Source organism: Ornithodoros turicata, chromosome 10, assembly GCF_037126465.1.
Source record: "Ornithodoros turicata isolate Travis chromosome 10, ASM3712646v1, whole genome shotgun sequence".
Lineage (NCBI taxonomy): Eukaryota > Metazoa > Arthropoda > Arachnida > Ixodida > Argasidae > Ornithodoros > Ornithodoros turicata.
The window spans coordinates 7,853,938-7,872,299 of NC_088210.1; the positions used below are offsets into that span (position 1 = coordinate 7,853,938).

The 18,362-nt window shown below is 49.9% G+C and overlaps 1 protein-coding gene across 7 annotated transcripts in view; it reads left to right on the plus strand.

The window, feature by feature from the left end:
• The window catches only part of LOC135371085 (caspase-3-like), a 174,297-nt gene that overhangs the window by 114,448 nt on the left and 41,487 nt on the right, over nucleotides 1-18,362 (plus strand). For 5 of the 7 annotated variants that reach the window (XM_064605084.1, XM_064605085.1, XM_064605086.1 and 2 more), the window contains exons 5-6: nucleotides 9,437-9,525; nucleotides 14,531-14,623. In XM_064605084.1, coding sequence (XP_064461154.1) covers nucleotides 9,437-9,525; nucleotides 14,531-14,623 — 182 coding nt within the window. Of the gene's footprint in view, nucleotides 1-9,436; nucleotides 9,526-14,530; nucleotides 14,679-18,362 lie in introns of all 7 variants that reach the window. The other 2 variants (XM_064605082.1, XM_064605083.1) reach the window with 1 other exon arrangement.

The following is an 18,362-nucleotide window of genomic DNA, read 5'->3' on the forward strand; positions in this document are numbered from 1 at the left end:
CGGCATGTCTCTCATGAAGATGGGTCGGACCAGTACATCCCCCTTCGAAATGTCATATTGACCTTCAAGTCCAACAGAAGGATACCTGAGGAAGTTAAGTTTGGCTTCTCAACGCATAAGGTGCATGAGTATGTGGAAGGTCCAGTGCAATGCTATCACTGCCAGAGGTTCGGTCATCTTGCTCGAAGCTGTCGATGGCCACTACGGTGCAAGTTCTGCTCTCAGCCGCACACGCTCAAGGAATGTACAGCGCGGCGCCAACCGAAATGTGCAAACTGCGAGGGACCGCATGCTGCATCGCATTCTTTATGTCCCCGGAAGAGGGCAGCTACAAGGCGCTTTCAGGCTCGTGTTTTGACCAACACCCCTTCCCCTTCCCCTGGGATCAGGAAGGCACGACGTAGTGCACAAACGGACGGAGGTTCAACTTTAGGTCTCCAGGCGGCCAAAAGTGATGGTCGACCACAAACTACTGCGAGATCCCAAAGGGCACCTCAGCAGGTCTCAAAACCAACAGTCAAAACCCCCAAACCACAAGCATTTAAGCCTCAACCGAGTAGGCATGTGCGGCTCCTAGATAGCCAGCATGACATCCCTAATGCTACCACTCCTCTCCGTGCAACTTTCGCGGCCGCAGTGCGAGGTCCAAGGAAGACCGACGAGACTCTGCCAGCAGCGCCTCGACGGCTGAAATGGCACTCCCCCCAGTCTTCGAATGACTCCTGTGTCATCATCCCCTTAGTTCTTGCTGCTATGAAGGCCATTGTTGCTTGTTGCCCTGAGGCTGCGCGGTTGCCCGAAGTCAAGGCTCTTCTAGAGATTGACAGCCTTTTCCTCGGTCATGGAGCAAATCTATAGGAATGCTGTGGAACGCGCGCAGTCTGCGCAACAAGCTGCCAGATCTTAAAGAATTTCTACTTCGGCATCGAATTCCCATGTTGGCTATTAGTGAAGCTTATGTTGAGAAGGACTTCAGGCTCAGCGGTTATAGGTTGGTCACGCAAGAAGATACAGATTTCTCAAGGACGGTTCTGCTTGTTCGACGCGATTTCAATGCAGCTGCCCTTCCAACGCCGAAAGTGGCTGGTCTAGACTGTATCCGGTGTAGAATTCGCTTGGGTAAAACTGTCGTCACTGTGGTGAACTTATACGTGCCGCCGTCAGCTAAGGTGTCCAAGACCGATCTGAAGGCTGTGCTGGACAATTTAGAGTCTCCTTATCTAGTGGTCAGTGATATTAACGCTCACCACTCTGCATGGGGGAGCACCAAAACTGATCGTCGAGGGAAAATATGGATGGAGCTGATCGAGAGCATGGATCTCTGCATCCTGAATGATGGATCACACACGTTTTTGCGGAGGTCCTTCACTACGGACGTTCTGGACGTCTCCTTCTGCTCAAGAGATATCTATAGGAAGCTCCATTGGTACACGGACCTTGATGGCAGGGGAAGCGACCACGTGCCCATATACATCACGTATGATGGATATTCAACGAGAGCGGGAGGTAGAACGGCGAAATTAACAGACTGGCGTTCGTTTCGTACAGCATGTGGAGATAGGGCCCACCCTTTGCTTTCTGTGGATCAGCTAGAGAATGTCATTGCCGATGCCCTTGCCTCGTCCTCTAAAACAGTCAACGTGTGTTCTGGTCACTTAGGGTCTAACCCTCGTGTGGAGCAACTACGTGCTGTCCGAAGGCGCGCTGAACGTAAAGCTCGACGGACAGGAGATCTTTCTGATATACAGGAAGCAAGACGCGCGAGTAGGCTTGTCCAGAAAGAACTCCGAAACCTTGACCGTCAACGGTGGCGGCACTTCTGTTGCTCCTTATCACCTTTTGAGAGCCCTGCTCGGATATGGAGAGTCGCAAGAAGTTTAAAGGAGAACCCTCCAGTTCGGAACCCACTTGGAGCTCTTGCGCTCCTAACATCTACGTCTGAGAAAGAGGTGGCCAGGGAATTCTGCCGTGTCATTACGAAGGGAGCCAATGTAACCAGCACCGAGGAGTACCTAACCCATACAGCCCATGTGACATCTATTCTCGAGCATGCCAACCCAGCAGCTGTCCCTGCCTTGGATATGGACTTCTCCGTGGCAGAACTTTCGTCAGCCATTTCAGCTGCATCCAAGAAGTCTTCTCCAGGCCCGACGCCATTACATACACAGTGATTCGAAACCTTGACCCTACTTCCCTTCAGGCCCTGCTGAACATCTGCAATCACTCGTGGAGGCATGGACAGGTTCCTAGGCAGTGGAAAGTCGGCCAAGTGGTACCGTTGCTAAAACCAGGAAAACACCCATCCCAATTGGCATCATTTCGCCCGGTAACTCTGACCAGCTGCTTGGGGAAAGTTATGGAAAGAATGGTCTTGCGTAGAATTGAGTGGTGGCTCGAAAGCCGTGCCTTCTTCCCTCAAGAGCAAGCTGGGTTTCGACGGCACCGCAGTTCGATAGACTCTGTCCTCGACTTGGTCACGTCGGTGGAAGAGGCACGACGAGGCAGGAAGATCTCGGCGGCGGTATTTCTTGATGTTAAGAGAGCATACGACACCGTTAGCCATCATCAATCTTACATGCTCTATACAGCGCTGCGCTCTCACGTACAACGTTGCTTTGGATAGCCGATTTCCTCAGTCAACGAGGTATTTTCGTCCGGACAAGACAAGGCGACACAGAGCAATTCCCCATCTCTCAGGGAGTACCACAAGGAAGCGTCCTAAGTCCGCTCCTCTTTAATGCCGTTATGGCGGGCATTGGAACCTGCATTCAGCGGAAAGTCAACTTGTCCCTGTATGCCGATGACATCTGTGTTTGGACTACAGGCACTTCCCGTCCAGCACTCCGTCAGCGTCTTCAGCGCACGTTAGATGCCATTCGCCTCTACTTACTCCAGGCAGGAATGGAGATATCCGTAGAGAAAAGCGCAGTTCTAGCCTTCACGCGCAAAGACATGCATAGATATCGCCTGTATATTGGTGGAAGCCCACTGGAGCAGGTGACACATCACAAGTTCCTAGGCGTGACTCTATCATGGAATTTGTCGTGGAAACGCCACATAGACGTCATTGAACAGAAAGTCCAACGCTGGGTCAACGTGATTCGTCACTTCGCAGGTATGAGATGGGGGCGAGACGAGAAGGATCTCCTCATGCTGCACAATGCCCTGGTTCGTGGCTCAGTGATGTACAGCCTTCCCGTCCTACACGGACTTCCTCAGACACTGACTCAAAGGATTCGAGCCATGCTAGCGCGCAGCCTTCGGGTATGTCTTGGGGTCCCACGAGGCGCTGAAACCCGTCTAGTAGTGGCTGAGGCCAGGGACATCCCCATTGAGGTTCTCCGTACTCGGGAAACTGCACGCCACTATCTGCGTCTACGTGCCCATCATAACCGTCACACTCTGATTCGCAAGCTTCACGCTAGACGGAACGCGACGGTTCATGCTGCTGTGACATCATTCAGACCTCATATCCCCAAATTCATAGTCGACCAGACGGCCACCCAAAGTGCCTCCATGGACGTTGCCATCGCCGCCTGTCACTGTCTCCATCCCCGGTCTCAAGAACAACAAAAAGAACTATCCTGATTTTATTCTTAGGCAACTTACCCTTGACTTCGTCGAGGCTCAATACCGCAACAGTACCGCTGTATACACGGATGGATCGTCGACCAGGGACACTTCAACTTCAGCCTTTGCCATTCCATCACAGTCTGTTACACGTGGGTGTCGTCTATCTCACCGTACCTCATCGACATCCGCTGAACTTTATGCTATCTTGTTATTTTTGACATATGCGGAAGACTGTGAACCGCGGCACTGGGTAATTTACACAGACTCCAAAGCAGCTCTCCTGTGCATTAAAAACATGGGCATCCGCGGCTCCCTTGCCTCAGTGGTGATAGACATCCTGTGCGCCCTGAAGTCCCTACAAGATCGCTCCCACTACGTTGCCTTTCAGTGGGTTCCAGGGCATTGCGGAATAACTGGGAACCACGAGGCCGACGCTGCCGCTGCCGCTGCACACCAACAACGACCTTCTATGCCCATTATACTCTCGAGAGGAGACAGAAGATCCCTCCTCAGGCATTTGTCCGATTCCTGGTCTACCCTACAGTGGCAACACGACATTCCAACTATGTCCTCTTTGGGAATGTAGACCCAACGCTGTCATACCGACTGCCTGCAAAGCTTCCTCGTCCTCTGAAGTCACTCATCCACAGGCTACGTCTGAATGTGGCCTTCACTCCGTCCTATCGACACCAGCTAGGCTGTGAGGCTAGCCCTATGTGCAACGAGTGTGGCGTACTTGCCAACGTTGAGCACATACTCCTCCGCTGCCGGACCTATGTCAACGAGAGGCGTACACTGCAGTCGCAGCTTGCCACCCTTGGCTGCCGCCCCTTCAACTTGTCGACCATCCTCGGCCCTTGGGACACCGCGGCCGACTCCAGGGCGGCCTTACGTCACGTGGTTGACTTCTTTGAGGCGACAGGCCTAAATGACTCACTATGACCCCAGCAGCGCCCTCGGACACTCCCACCACCACGATCACGTCCAGCATCGTCATCGCCACTTCGATCATTCCCGTCATCTTTCATCGTCATCACTGATCATTGTCACCACTCATATTAGACCCCTAGCTATGGGGTAGCGTTCCACTCCTAGAGTGGAAAACCTCCCCACTTCATCATCACAATATATATGTTGTTGTTGTTCTTCTCTCTGTGAGGCGAAATAGACACGGGATACAAAGAATGGATTTTATAAACGCCGATATTTCTTTCGCTGGACATACCTTAACTGCCCAAATGGAACAAAACTTCCTGTGGTGTTCCTGGGGATATCCTTTCCCAGAAATTCGGATCTCGCTGAGAGACAGACAATTACCCGACGTCCCCTATATCTCCGAGTGGCCACGGTCTGGACTTCTCACAAATGTCCGTTGTTTGTCCTCACAGGAAGTTACATGGAGGTGCGGGGCGTTGCATGGACTTACTTGCGTCCGTGTTCAGGGCCCTGTATTTTCTCATTATTATTGATACTGTTTATTGAGCTGCTGCATAAGTGGACAGAATCCTACTAGGCATTTTTTCCTGCCATTCTGTTTCAGCTGCGGCCACTGCATCTTTCTTTCTCAGTTGCTCCTCTTTGTTTCCCTCTGGTATTTCTGTTGCGGACATTGAGCATGAAGTTTTAAAAAGCAAAAAAGCTCTTAGAACCATGAACTTAGAAAGGCAATGGCATACCTTTCCAAAGCGAAAACAGATACTATATATTGCTTGTCTCGCAAGCTTCCACAAATTCGAGGGTCTTGTTTGCCTGCAAGTCAAACCGAAGGGTGAGGTGTTTGATGCGACTGCGTATACCGATACCATTATACTGAAGAACTACTTGAGGTATAACTCACTATAACTATAACGTCTGTGTTTCTTACTGCTTTTGATTTGGTGCATTCAGTTAGTTCAGCGAAAGTCAAACTCACGCCGCGACACACCTTGCCATGTTTCTCTCTCTCCTCTGATAATGCTCCCTACAATGTCGTGCCAGGGACCCTATTCGGACAATTCTCCAAACGGCCGTTAGGGTACATACTGAGGATGTACGGTTAGGGACCTCCATTCATGTAGCTCCTAGAGATGTCCATATGATATCCGTTTGCATTTGAGGAGATGGACGTTGGGATCTATTTCGGACGTCCGATTGAGATAGTGTGCTGTCGGGGTGCACATAACATTTCGCTTGTACGTTTCCAATGCATATATAAAAACATAATAATTGGAAGCTTCCTTCCTCCTGCCGAAAGGAAAATAAAAATTGAATTGATTAACTTAAGTTAATTGTTGCCTACCTGTAGCTCGATACCGCAGCGTCATCGCCAGTCGATCAGTCGGCAGGCTACCGCATATATATTGGTGCTCAGCAACGAGATACGCTTCATTTGAGGAAAATAAAATCGAATGTGTCAACGTCCATTCTCAAAATACTCCGGCAGGCGTTTGGGTCGTCCACACAGACATCTGAGTTAAGGCTGTGTTCCATAGCGCTTCTTCACTGTCTATTCCTTGGCCCATATCGTGTCACGGTTTTTCATGTGGATGCACTCTGCATCATCCACTACAAGAGCCTACTAAAGGTGTTGTGCATTTCGCTAAAATCCTCGCTGCACGCGGAAAAGTAAAATGCTCACATTAAAGTTTGTGTGTGTGTGTGTGTGTGTGTGTGTTGTTACAACGTGAAACGTTGCCATAACTCTGATGACGATAAAGCAGGTCTGCGGTCAGCGCTCTCCTAAGCTCAACATAAAAGCAGCCTTGGCGCCGTCTAGCGTCCCATTTGAGCAACCCTAGATATGCTTTGGAATAAAGTGGGGTAGACTAATGGCGAATTTGGGATGGTCATCTCGGGGCAATTTTTTTACCAGATCCCGAGCAGTCATCTTCGTTTGGTCAGAGTCAAGCAATCTCGCATGTTCGCGTCGCGTTTTCCGAGCGCTCAGAATAAACCTCTACCCGAGAAACGTCATCATGACGTTGGTAGACAGACTGAAACAGAAACAAATCGGAAGGGAAGGGCTGGGTTGCACGAATGGACACTTGTTTGATGCCTTCTATTGAAAGTAAAATAGGACGGAAGAGACCATCAGGGACCATCGTAATCCCCTCCAAGACTGTGACTTTGGGGCGCGGCCGTGTTCGCCTCTAGATTGGAGCGTAGTTCAGCTCTACCAAATTGGTGGCGCTGTCGAAGACTATGATGTCATTTGTTCACAAACAGGGAGAGGTCTATTTATTTGCTATCTATACACTTTGTCCGCCTGGTCTCCAAACGTCCGAGCAGCGTGTTGCCCAATAGACGAGTTCAGAAAATCCCAGTGTTCTTTGCGCACGCATTGCATCCTGGGCGCTTGCTGAGCACGGGAACAAATAATAATCCTTGATTTCACTTTCGCCGACATTGACACGTCGTAGACAATGGACCGGTACGGGAGAAATCGGTTTGGAGGCCACCCGTTTCTTTCGTATTCGTAAACTCCCACAATTGAAAGCAGCGCTAAGCACGCTGGGATTTTCCGAACTCGTCTATTATATCCCGTGCCACCACATCCGCACCGCAAGGGTGCGCGTGTCCCCATTGGCCCGCACGTCGAATTTCACATGGTCTAGCAGACGACGGAACCCGAGGACGGGCGACCCTGATGCCCCTAGCGTGATGCAGGGGACTAAAACCCCTAGATTCCTGGCACTCGTGTTCGGGTGGCAAAGGTCACGTGATCTAGTTCGATCACCAACCTAGAAATAGACCTCTCTCTGTCTGTAAACAAATGACGTCATAGTGCTCGACAGCGCCACAAATTTGGTAGAGTTGAGCTACGCTCGCAGCTATAGAGGCGAACAAGGTCGGGCGCGAAAGCCACAGTCTTGAGACGATTACGATGGTCCCTGAAAAGGATGCGACCTTCCATCCTACTTTTCTTTCAATATAGGAGGCAGCGAACGAGTTCCCATTCGTGCAACCCAGCCCTCCCCTTCCGATTTGTTTCGCTTTCAGTCTGTCTACCAACGTCATGATGACGTTTCATTGGTAGAGGTCTATTGCTGAGCGCTAGGCCGTGCTGCCATGAAATGACCATCTGAATTCCACGTTACACAGACACTTCCAGCAGCTGTTGTCTAAGTGCAACCTGCACAAGTAGTTCAAAATTCTTTAGAATGATTTAGAACAAATGGGGGAGAGGATATAGGTTTATTGCAAAGAAAACACAAAGAAAGAGGGGAAATGTTAGCCTGGCTCCAGAAGCCGACTTGCTATTCCCGCGAAAAAAAAAAAAAACAGCAGAGGCACAGTCACAGGCTCAGCGCGAGCCCTGTGTCCAGGTCCCCCAAACTCACCTTGGAAAAGCGTGCAACGAAGGAGGCCGCCACTAGATACCCCACTGTTGCCGTTCCGGATCACTTCAGCGCGCTAAGTTTAGCGGCAAAATGATTTTGTTGTTTCTGCGAATGAATCTAGTCTTTATATGTCCAAATACAACGCGTATAACAACTTTCTGTGTCGTGTTTCACTTTTTGGTCCCGTTCTTGAACGTGTTGAGCGATCGGAAGGATCTAGTGCACGGCTGCGTGCATCACATAGCGTACCTGTCGTACACCAGGCGCCGCAGGCGCAGTCGTCCATTTCTCCTTCGGTGACTTGGCCTGGCTTGGATTGTGCTTCAACTGGATCTTTAGCGCGCTACAGTCAAACGCAAGCCAACGTCTGGTAACAATGGGGTATCTAAGGGCGGCCTCCGGCATTGCACGCATCGGGATAGGAACAAATACATGGGAAAATGGCGACCTTGGGGGACCTGCCTGTGTCAGTCCGAAAGCGCACGAGTTCCCTTCCGACGCGCCACTGAAGGAGGCGTTGCAGGGGGCCCAGTAGCAGTTGCCAGCGAAACCTCCCTCAGCCCCAGGGCAGCTAGCCGCTCCATGAGAGTGGCACGGGGAGGAAGGTTAGGAGTCAGGAAGGTTTCGTGCAAGCGGGCCCAGATCAGTTTTTATTCCAATAAAGCTCGATCGCTACAAAACACGTGGCTTTCCGACGCGAACGCCCTTTCCTTGTTCCTGCGCTCGAGAAGCACGTAGTTGTGATCTCGCTTGATTTGCATGCCAAAGTTTGGCGATTTACATCTCAAAGTACGTGTACTAGTTTCAAGATCTATGAGAAAGAGATTCAATTAATGCTGAACGCCTCCAATTCCGATTGTCTCGCATTTCCCGTCAAGACATTTAATTAAAGGTTAAATAACGTAATAAATGTAGGTAATTGTTAGGTTGATTGTGTTGTAGGTTGTAGGTAATTGTAAAAACACTTCCTACCTGCTCCTCCACTGTCGCCTGTAGGGGTATGTAGGGGTGTCAAGCGTGCTGATTTGGGAGAGCCGTGTTGGCGTTCGTGCCACGCTTAACCGCAGACGGCGGATTCCCTCCTCGTGATGTTTAGGGGGAGGGACGTATTGCACTATTAGTATTGCACCTTTAGGACGTATTGCATTTGATGGAGTGCAGAGATGTATCGTGTGCAGAACAAATGGTTTTTGAACTGGATTCCTTGTTTTGTGCCGTTTTGGAAAGTAAACAACTGAGTTACTTTTACTGTAACTTAATTAATTACTATTTGTGTAGAGTAACTGTACCTGTAACCATAAAGTAACTTTAAGTAACTCGGTTACTTTTTCAAGTAACTTTTCCCGAGATTGGTGACAGCTTCCTTTATCGTTTATTCGATATGATAAAGTTGGATGGATAAAAACTGAGGCATACTATGATAAAGCTGTGCACCGTGGCGCGCTAATATACACTGCGGTATTTATACTTTTACCGCGCACATTGTGCGGATTGTTGTATAGCTGTTATAAAATACGATGTGTCTTTGTATCCCTTACGTGCAGCCGATGGAGATGGCCGTTCTTCCGAGTACAGTGTAGACGGATCCAGAGGAGGAACTTGCCTCATAATCAACATTGCGAGGATAAAAGATGTAAGTACAGCGCCAAGTTTATTATTTCATAGGAAACCACGCACGTTTGAAACGGTACCAGAAATGTCTGGAAGACAATACCGCACAGATTCTGTACTGTACTGTGGCGTGTTTGCAGGCAACAACAATTTAATCGTGAATGACCATGTCATGGCGTGTCTCCCCGCTTATAGGCTGTTCCAGAGCACATGTGGGTTAAGATTATATGACGAGTTAGCTTCACGCCCACGAAGGCATCGGAGCAATGGCTTCAAGTTCGAGGTCTTGTTGGCTAACGTTACCCGGACAGTTTGTTTAGTACGTTACGAACATTAAAAAAAAAAAAAATGCTGTGAGGGCAGTACTGATGTCGTATTTGCGGGCGGGTTGCGCGGCCAGACAGACACTGCGTATACATAGGGAAGGGCATGTAACTACTGGACCAACAATTACCTACATTTATTGCGTTATTTAACCTTTAATTATATGTTTTCATATGAAGTGCGAGACACCGGAGTAGGAGGCGGTCAGCATTAATTAAATCTCTTTCTCGTAGATCTTGAAACTAGTACACGTACTTTTAGATGTAAATCGACAAACTTTGGCATGCCAATCAGGAGAAACCACAATTACGTGCTTCTCGAGCGTAGAAACAAGGAAATGGCGTTCGCGTCCGAAGGCCACGTGTTTTGTAGCGATCGAGCTTTATTGGAATAAAAACTGATCTGGGCCCGCTTGCACGAAACCTTCCTAAGTGTAACACTTGGCAAGTGTTGAACTAACGCGTTAGTGCACTAAGTTTAGGGTTGTAGTTAAGAGGCCTGCACGAACACTTCGACGACCGCCCCAAGTTAAGTGTTCTAAAGTGGATCGGGGTTACGACCAGTTGCAGTTTTCAGAGGCACTCATTGGTAGAAAGAGAACTTCCGGAGTTCATCCCAGGAAGTCGTGCGTCCGGCATGTTTGGATTCTGGGAAGTCGTCTGCTTCTGCCGTCGCACGTAAACAGTTTGTAGAACCAAAATAAGGTATTGTAATATCATTGTAGCTGCAAGAACGCGTGTCACTTGTTGCGTACCTTCGTTAAATAAAATAAAGCCTGTGGCCCAAAGTATGTCTCGAATTGCTCGATGATTGGGAAATTATCGCCACCGGCAGTGCTGGTGAGAGCCACTTCGCACGGCGATCATTTTGAGAGATGTTGCTAACGAAAAGCACAAAACGTACGGCACCCACAGCATAAAGAAATGAGACGTTGTTAGTATGGCGAGGAAAATGCGTACTGTATTGCGAGATACAGTTAGTGCCGACGACGAATCTTCGCTACACGGTTCATAGCGGCTGACATGTTAGTCCTAAGCTTTAGTGCGGTACTTTAGGGTGCTCCTAGGACCCTTGGCTAGCGTCCTAAATTGTGCAGAGCTAGCCCACACCACTTTAGTGTTGTAAAAGTTTCGTGCGAGCCACTTATGGCTCCGGCACTACACTAAGTGGGGAACTCGTTAAGTATTACACTAAGTTTGTTTCGTGCAAGCGGGCCCTGTTGCCGACATACGACGAAGCGATGTCGCTTCTGCGCCCGAGAAGTGGTATAGTTGTGGTTTGTCCAAAGTACTGTTGGGGAGACGGTTGTCTAAAATCTCCAGCCCGTGGCCGAGCAGTCCCCTATCGGCGATGTCGCGCACGAAGGAACTATACCATTACAGTCTCTGAGGTAAGGCCACGCAGCGTCACCTGTCGAGAGAGAGTACCATCGCATTCTCAGCGCCGTCTGCCAGGGAGAGCAGTTCAGCCCGACCTCCCCTCGGGGAGGGTATTGGTGTAGTTCCTTCGTGCGACGACATCGCCGATAGGGGATCGCTCCCCCACGGGCTGGAGATGTTAGACCACCGTGTCCTCCACAGTACGTGCTCTTGTCAAGATTTTTTAGAAGGAGGCTGGATTCGAATGATGCTGGCAGCCTCCAATTCTTCTGTCGCGCATATTCGCGAGACACACGACACTTTTTCTGTCAACAGAGCCACAGACATTTTCGCGAGAACGAACGCAAACGAATCAGTGCCACGGCTGCCACCAAATCAGCGGGGGATACAACTGGACCTGGGTTCCGCCTGACTTGACGGTCCCTGTCGTCGAAATATACATGCTCTCCTTTGGTGTCAGCTGGGTAGATGTATCGCGGGGGGGGGGGGGGGGGCTTGGACCCTATGGTACAAGACAGATCCAAAGTAGTCGACATGCTTCTCCCAGGACAGGTTGGGATCAAGGATGACACACAGAAATCTGTGGTGTTTAACTTGTCTGTGTGGCGTATTACCAATAGAAAGCTGTCACTGGCCCATATCCTTCTTAGTAAAGGCCAGCGCTGCTGCTTTTTCAGCTGAGCAGGCATGAAGGTAATGCCTGCTCCAGTGAAATACTGCCAAATCTTATCCACCGAAAGCTGAAGACGACGGTGTATGGATGGCCTCGATTTCCCAATAGTCGAAACACAAATGTTATTGGCATAGATGGAAATTTTCACTCTTCGGCTAACGCTGGACCTTAGGCCTACCATTACCAGATTGAAGAAAATTAGGCTTGAGACACTCCCTTGTGCTACATCATGAGCTAAACCAATCTTCGCTGTGGACCCCTTATGCGTGCGCACAGAAAGTGCTCTGTCAGAGAGCAGAACATTCTGTCAGAGGCCTGGCCTTGCAGCAGTGCGTGCAGCACAAAGGGGTGACTGACTGTATCGTAAGCTATTTTGACGTCCAGGAAAACCGCCATGACAGTTTTATTCTGGCTCTTGGCTTATTCGACGGAGGTGACAAGGTCGAAGACCCAATCCATGGCGCTGACGGAAACCTGTCATCTCTCCAGGAGTAATCTCCGTGCCCCTCAAGCCACCATTCTAGCCTACGCAGCACGATTCGCTCTAAAACTTTACCGAGGCAGCATGTGAGTGACCATCAGAGGCTGACAGGACGCAAGGAGTAGAGATCAAAACGTTGCTTGCTCGCCTTTAATAGAGGGACAACTAACGCATCTTTCCAGCTCGCCGGCACTTCCCCGTTTCTGCATGAGGTGTTGTTGTAGACATGGAGCAGAAAGGGAATACCCGCATCGCTAAGATTTCGGATGACCGTATAAGTGATGCCGTCTGCACCTGGCGAGGAGTTTGCACGTGAGAGGCGCACTGAACCCAGGATTCGGCAACCGAAAAATCCTTGTCTATCACGTCGTTGATCACCGGCTCTCAACCAGCAAGTATGGTCATGAAATATTTCAGTGTGCGCAATCTGCGACCCTGCAGAGATGCTCTTGCCAAAGTCGTGTGCCACGTCGCCCTCAGATTTCTTGAGAGACAATGCGAGCGCACCCAAATGATATCTAGGTAAAAGGGTCCCTTTCAGACTTCCGCCCACACGCCAAACCTTGGAGACACGAGCAAGAGACGGGAGACCAGCGTAGAACTTGCACCAGCGCCCTCTATACACAGACAGTACTCCCTTCTGGACAAGTCATGCATTACGCCGTGCTGCTGAAATGGCTTGAAGCAGACCTGTTCGTCGGGCTTTGCGTTCCGCCCTCCTCCTAGACGCCCTCCTCCGCCTCCTCCTGTTCAACGCTAGGATTGGTGCTCATATTACCCGTCGGGACCTTCACAGTTCGGGATGAGGATCGGAGGGAAGCACAGGGCACATCAGTGAGTTGTTCAGCTGATACGTATATGACATTATGGTCTCTGGTACGCTGAACTGGGCGAGGCACAGACTCCTGGATGCACTGCGTCACAGTACTCGTATACGAGCAATAAGAATGCAACAGAACACGAGGGCCACCGCAGTTAGCGCACTTCGGTTGCCGCCGAGTCGTGCAGTCTCTCAAGTTCTATGGTCCGGCACAAATTTTGCTGCGTTGAGGCCCGCGGCAGCTACGCGCAGGATGATCAAATTGTTGGCAATGAAAACATTGCACTGGGCCGCCCACGTACTCGTTGATCTTGTAGCATAAAGGACACTTCTCAAGAGCATGTGGTGGTCAAGAGTGGTGGTTGTGGGATATTGTGGGATATCGTACTTGTCGACGAGCCGAAACGATACCCTCACATTTCAAATAAGAAGCCAGGTTCTCGTTGGTATGGGCGACAGGAACGATGTTAACTTTTACCCGGACTACGACGGACCCACACAGTCGACGCCCGCGACCGTGCGAAGGACCGAAAAGTTGGACACTAGCTGCCCTCTCCGTCTTCGCGAAAATGCACAAGGGGCCGTCGTTGTTCACACGGCGGTGCACGACTTGCTCTGGTTCAACAGACCGTATGTCTTTTGCAACCACGTTGGGATTCAACTTCCAAAAAGACCTCGCGGGTTCTATGGGCTTGGACAGCACTGGAATACCTTGCGGTTTGTTCTTCCCTTAGTTTAAAAGGGTGAAGGGATCTCCGACGACAGGGACTTGCTCACGATGCTTCCCGGGAGAGACGACGCCATTAATTAAGACAGATTTCAGCTTCTTAGGACCAACCATGATGCAAAGAGTGCTCATCTAAGGCCATCATGCTGCATAGCCGTTCTTCATAGAGATCTGAAGGTCCTTTGTCAATAGGGGAGCGGCTACGGTGACTTACAGGCGGCTGGTGAATTTTGTGACAGTCGGAGACCGGTGTCCGGCCGTTCCGTCCTCGCTCCATTGGCGCGAAGCAGGCACAGAACTCAAGCCGAGAGGATACCGCCAACGGAATCTACCAACAATGGAGTTAGGTTTCGCAGGAACAGCAGGACAAACGACCGTGCTGGGCAAGTGCGTGGAAAGAATCCGTACGCACGTATGAGGTATGCGTACGGCCCCTTTTTGTGTGAAAAAGGAATTTGGGAAGGTGACAAAAAAAAAAAAACTTGAAAACGAAGTCAAAGTAAACGTGCCCTCTTGAACGGGTTTGCGTTACAACTTCTGACGTTACAACATCATAACCATGTGTCTCACTGTACAGCGGACCTTTTCTACGAACGAAGATGCATTTTCACTTACTCGTGCAGGCGTCCAGCGATGCATCTGTCAGCAACCAAAGGGAAGGTTCGACAAGAGACGTGGACAGGATCCATGGTACCTTCGACCGTCTGGGGTTCCAAGTAAGCTGCCACCCCGACCCGCCTGCATCACAAATTATCAGCATCCTCGAGGAAGGTATCATTATCTCGTTTTCAAGCTATATGGTTGCTATGAGGGAAGGTACGTGTATTATAACACTCAAGTCCTTTAAAGGAGGACGTACACAGGACGACTTAAACTGCCCCTGCGAGCTGAACCTTGTGTCTTCAGGGGCCTGCCGAATTTATCTCACATTCATCTCGGTTTCTCTCAGTGTATTCTCGAAAAATAATACCGGCACCGATGCCTCACTCGATGACAATACACACATTTGGGATTACCTTTCGATGAACACCTGTGCTTTGCGCGTGCGACCTTGCGCACGAAGTTTGCATATTTGTAATCACGATTGATTTTTGTTTACGTCTTTCACCGGCCTCGCCCTCGCCCGCCTTTAAAGACTCTAGTGGTGAGTGCCTTAAACGTATAGTCCAGGCATACGGTTTTAGGGACGCTACTGAGTTCAGTACACACGCAACGATCAAGTACACACACTTTCAAGGCAGCTCACATGCAAGGTTGGATCGGATATATTTTTCCCCAGGCCAAAATCAGCGCAAAGATGTGTCTCGGTATGAAGTTCATCAGGTGTACTTTAGTGATCACTGCCTCGTGATCGTCACCGTCGGAAATCGAGCTCGCGGAATAGGCGATTCATGGTCTTGGAAGTTGTGGAAAATGAATGCAAAGCTCCTTGATGACGTGCCGTTTGTGGAATATGTTGTGGATAGGCTCGCCGATATCACCTCTGACACGAGATGTGCGGCGGCGCAATTGGAGTACTTTAAGCAGGAGGTCAGGTCATTTGCGATTGAGCGAAGTAACGTATTGTCCTATCAACGCATGTATGAAGAGAGCAAACTGAAAGAGGCGTACCAAGCTCTACTGCAGTTGGAAGCAGGAAACGCTGGGTCGTATTTAGAGGAGGTAAGCGACATTAAACTTCATCTAGAACTCCTCGACCATGATCGGTACGAATTAAGGCGCAAGAGTTAGGTCGAGATCCAAACGGTTCATTGCTGGTGAACTTCACCAGCAAGGAAAGTGCTTCGCTACGGGGAGATGTATCGGCACCACCTTCGCCTTCTAGCTCACCATCGGCGGCATCAGCTAGTTAGGAAGCTTCGGAGACGCAAGCACAGCAGTGTGCACCCATGTGTGTCTCAAATGGAGACTAGCATACCTGACATTGTGGTCGCACCAACAGCTCCCAGCACTCTTCCTTGTACTTACTTTTACGACGTCCTGCATCTCTCTGTCAGTTACTGGGCAAACAAAGAAGAAAGACAATGTCCCTGAATGCGTGATGAAGCAGTTCCCTCTCGATATGATAAGCTCGTGCTATGAGACTTCCACCGCAGTTTTCACGGACGGCTCAATACCACGAGGGGGAAATTCGTCGTCTGCCTTTGTCTTTCCCTCCGAGTCAATTACAGATGGCCACCATCTCTCACATAAAACATCGTCAACATGCGCTGAGCTTTATGCTATTCTTTTCGCCCTGCGGAAACTTACTGACAGCCCCGTTCCGAGGTCGTCTTTACGGACTCCAGATCTGCGCTGCAATGTGTGGCAACTATATGGGACTTCTTCCTGTGGTCATTAAAATTCTACAAGTATACAGGAAAGCAAGCGCACATGGCCACTCTATCGTCTTCCAGTGGGTCGCAAATCATGAGGTGGACATCAGCCGAAACGAGGACGCATATTGAACAGCAAAGGCGCGCACCAGTACACCCGCCGTGTCCCCATCATGTTGTCTCAGGGGGGGGGGGGGGGGGGGGATCGCCATTACCTCGTCTCAAGCCTAACTGGTCCCATGATGCTTGCAGTCTCAATGGCAACATGACAAGGGGCACCGCTAGGCAATTTTTCTGGGAGGGGCAAGATCTCGGATCCGATCGCCACTGCACAGTCCCCCCGGGGTGTGGGTGCCGTTCTACAGCTCTCTTGCGCAATAACTCCGAGTGCCATTAGTGCCATCAGCGTGGATTATATTCTCATCAATTTATTAATGATAACGCAACGCGTACCTTATTATGTGGCCGGAGCTTTCAGTGCTTGGACACCGCAGTACATTATTTGGGACAGGTCGTATGTTGTTCGCGGACGAAGGAACGAAAAAGAAAAGTATGAGAAATACGGTGGGAAACTTTCGGGATGTGCAGCCTTCGCTACGTAGGCAGGGCTCTGGCAAAGTCACAAAAAGAAAAAAGAAAATATTATGAGCCAGGGAAGGGCAAGTGCCTCCCCTTGGCCCCCCTTGACGGCGTCCATGTCCACCCACTGTTTGCTTTACTCCGTTGACCCTGCATTGTCCTTTACTCTCCGCCGCCGAATGCCGCGTTCCTTTACCACAGTCTTCCACCGCATGAGACCTAATGTGGCTTTTACACCGGCTTTCCAACACCTCCTTGGTATCGGCGCGTCCAGCCTCTGTTCCACGTGTGGTGTGCGCGGTGACTTCCATTACGTCTTCCTGGTCTGCGGACACTGCGAGCGCGCCCTCATGAAAAGTGCTCTCCAACGCGTCGATCAACGCCAGTTCGACTTAACCAAAATTCTCGGACCACGGTCAGACCCCTCACGTCTGATGCAAGGCCTACAAGCTGTTCACCGGTATTCTTCACATGCACTTTTCTGCAGGCTCTGTCATACCAGTGGCCAGTACTTTACAACAAAATGGAGGAATCGGAAGACTCGTCATCCAGGTCGCACGAAGAAGTTACCAAGCGCGCGCCGGAAAGCGGCCCATCACTTCGTGCCACTTCCTCTTGGCACTCACTGACCTTGGGCTTGCTTCTTATTCAACCCGAGTAACCGGCGAGTTGGGTGTGATGTTATATCACTTGTATCACGTGAGCAGCCACCCTTCCGTGGGAATGTTCGAACTAATAATAATATTAGACTGGTAATGAAGCTAATAATAATATGGACTAATCATAATAATAGACTCACCAGCATGCTGCGCCGGCGTGTCCGGCCTGCTAAGCGTGAAGGCCGCTAAAATGTGGCTGTCGTCGCTAAAGCGACGTCGACAGATATCGAAGACTCTGGAAGCTGAGAGGTCAGTCAACGATATCCTCCTTAACAGGGAATATCATCTTACAAAGCAATCCAGCATTACCTGTCTAGAGGCCGTAAATTTCTGCGAGATCAGGAATTTCGCAACCATATCGAGGCGCTCTCCAGTAATCGTGAATAAGATCAACGTGCTGTACAACCCAGCCTGCAGTATTGCAAAATGCTATTCCAGATTCCCTATTTCAAAATGCTATAAAACTATTCCAGTTGAATAAAAAAAAATCGCGCCGTATTTAATGTAGACGCGGGCGCTCTGTGCACGTCCCGCGCGAGACTACCTGTGACCAGACTTGTGCTCGTTGCCCAAATAAAGGATCTAAACACCGTTACCCGTTACTTCAGAAAACAGTAACTAAATACGTTACTGGTTACCAATATACAAAAGTAACGAGTTCTCGTTACTCACAGGTAACGGGTTACTTTTACGTTACCGCCGCGTAGCGAAAGGAGCCAACAAACATGTCACTTGCCTTCAACTCTTTATTAATGAGGATTGCACTTCAGAAGAAGCTGATACTCGAAATTTACATAAGTGATCATCGTTCTCCTTCGTGTGATGACATCTGCTGCCGATCTGAACTGTCGCTCCGCCAAATCTGCACGGATTGCGCCGCACTGAGTGCCGAAATGTGCTCC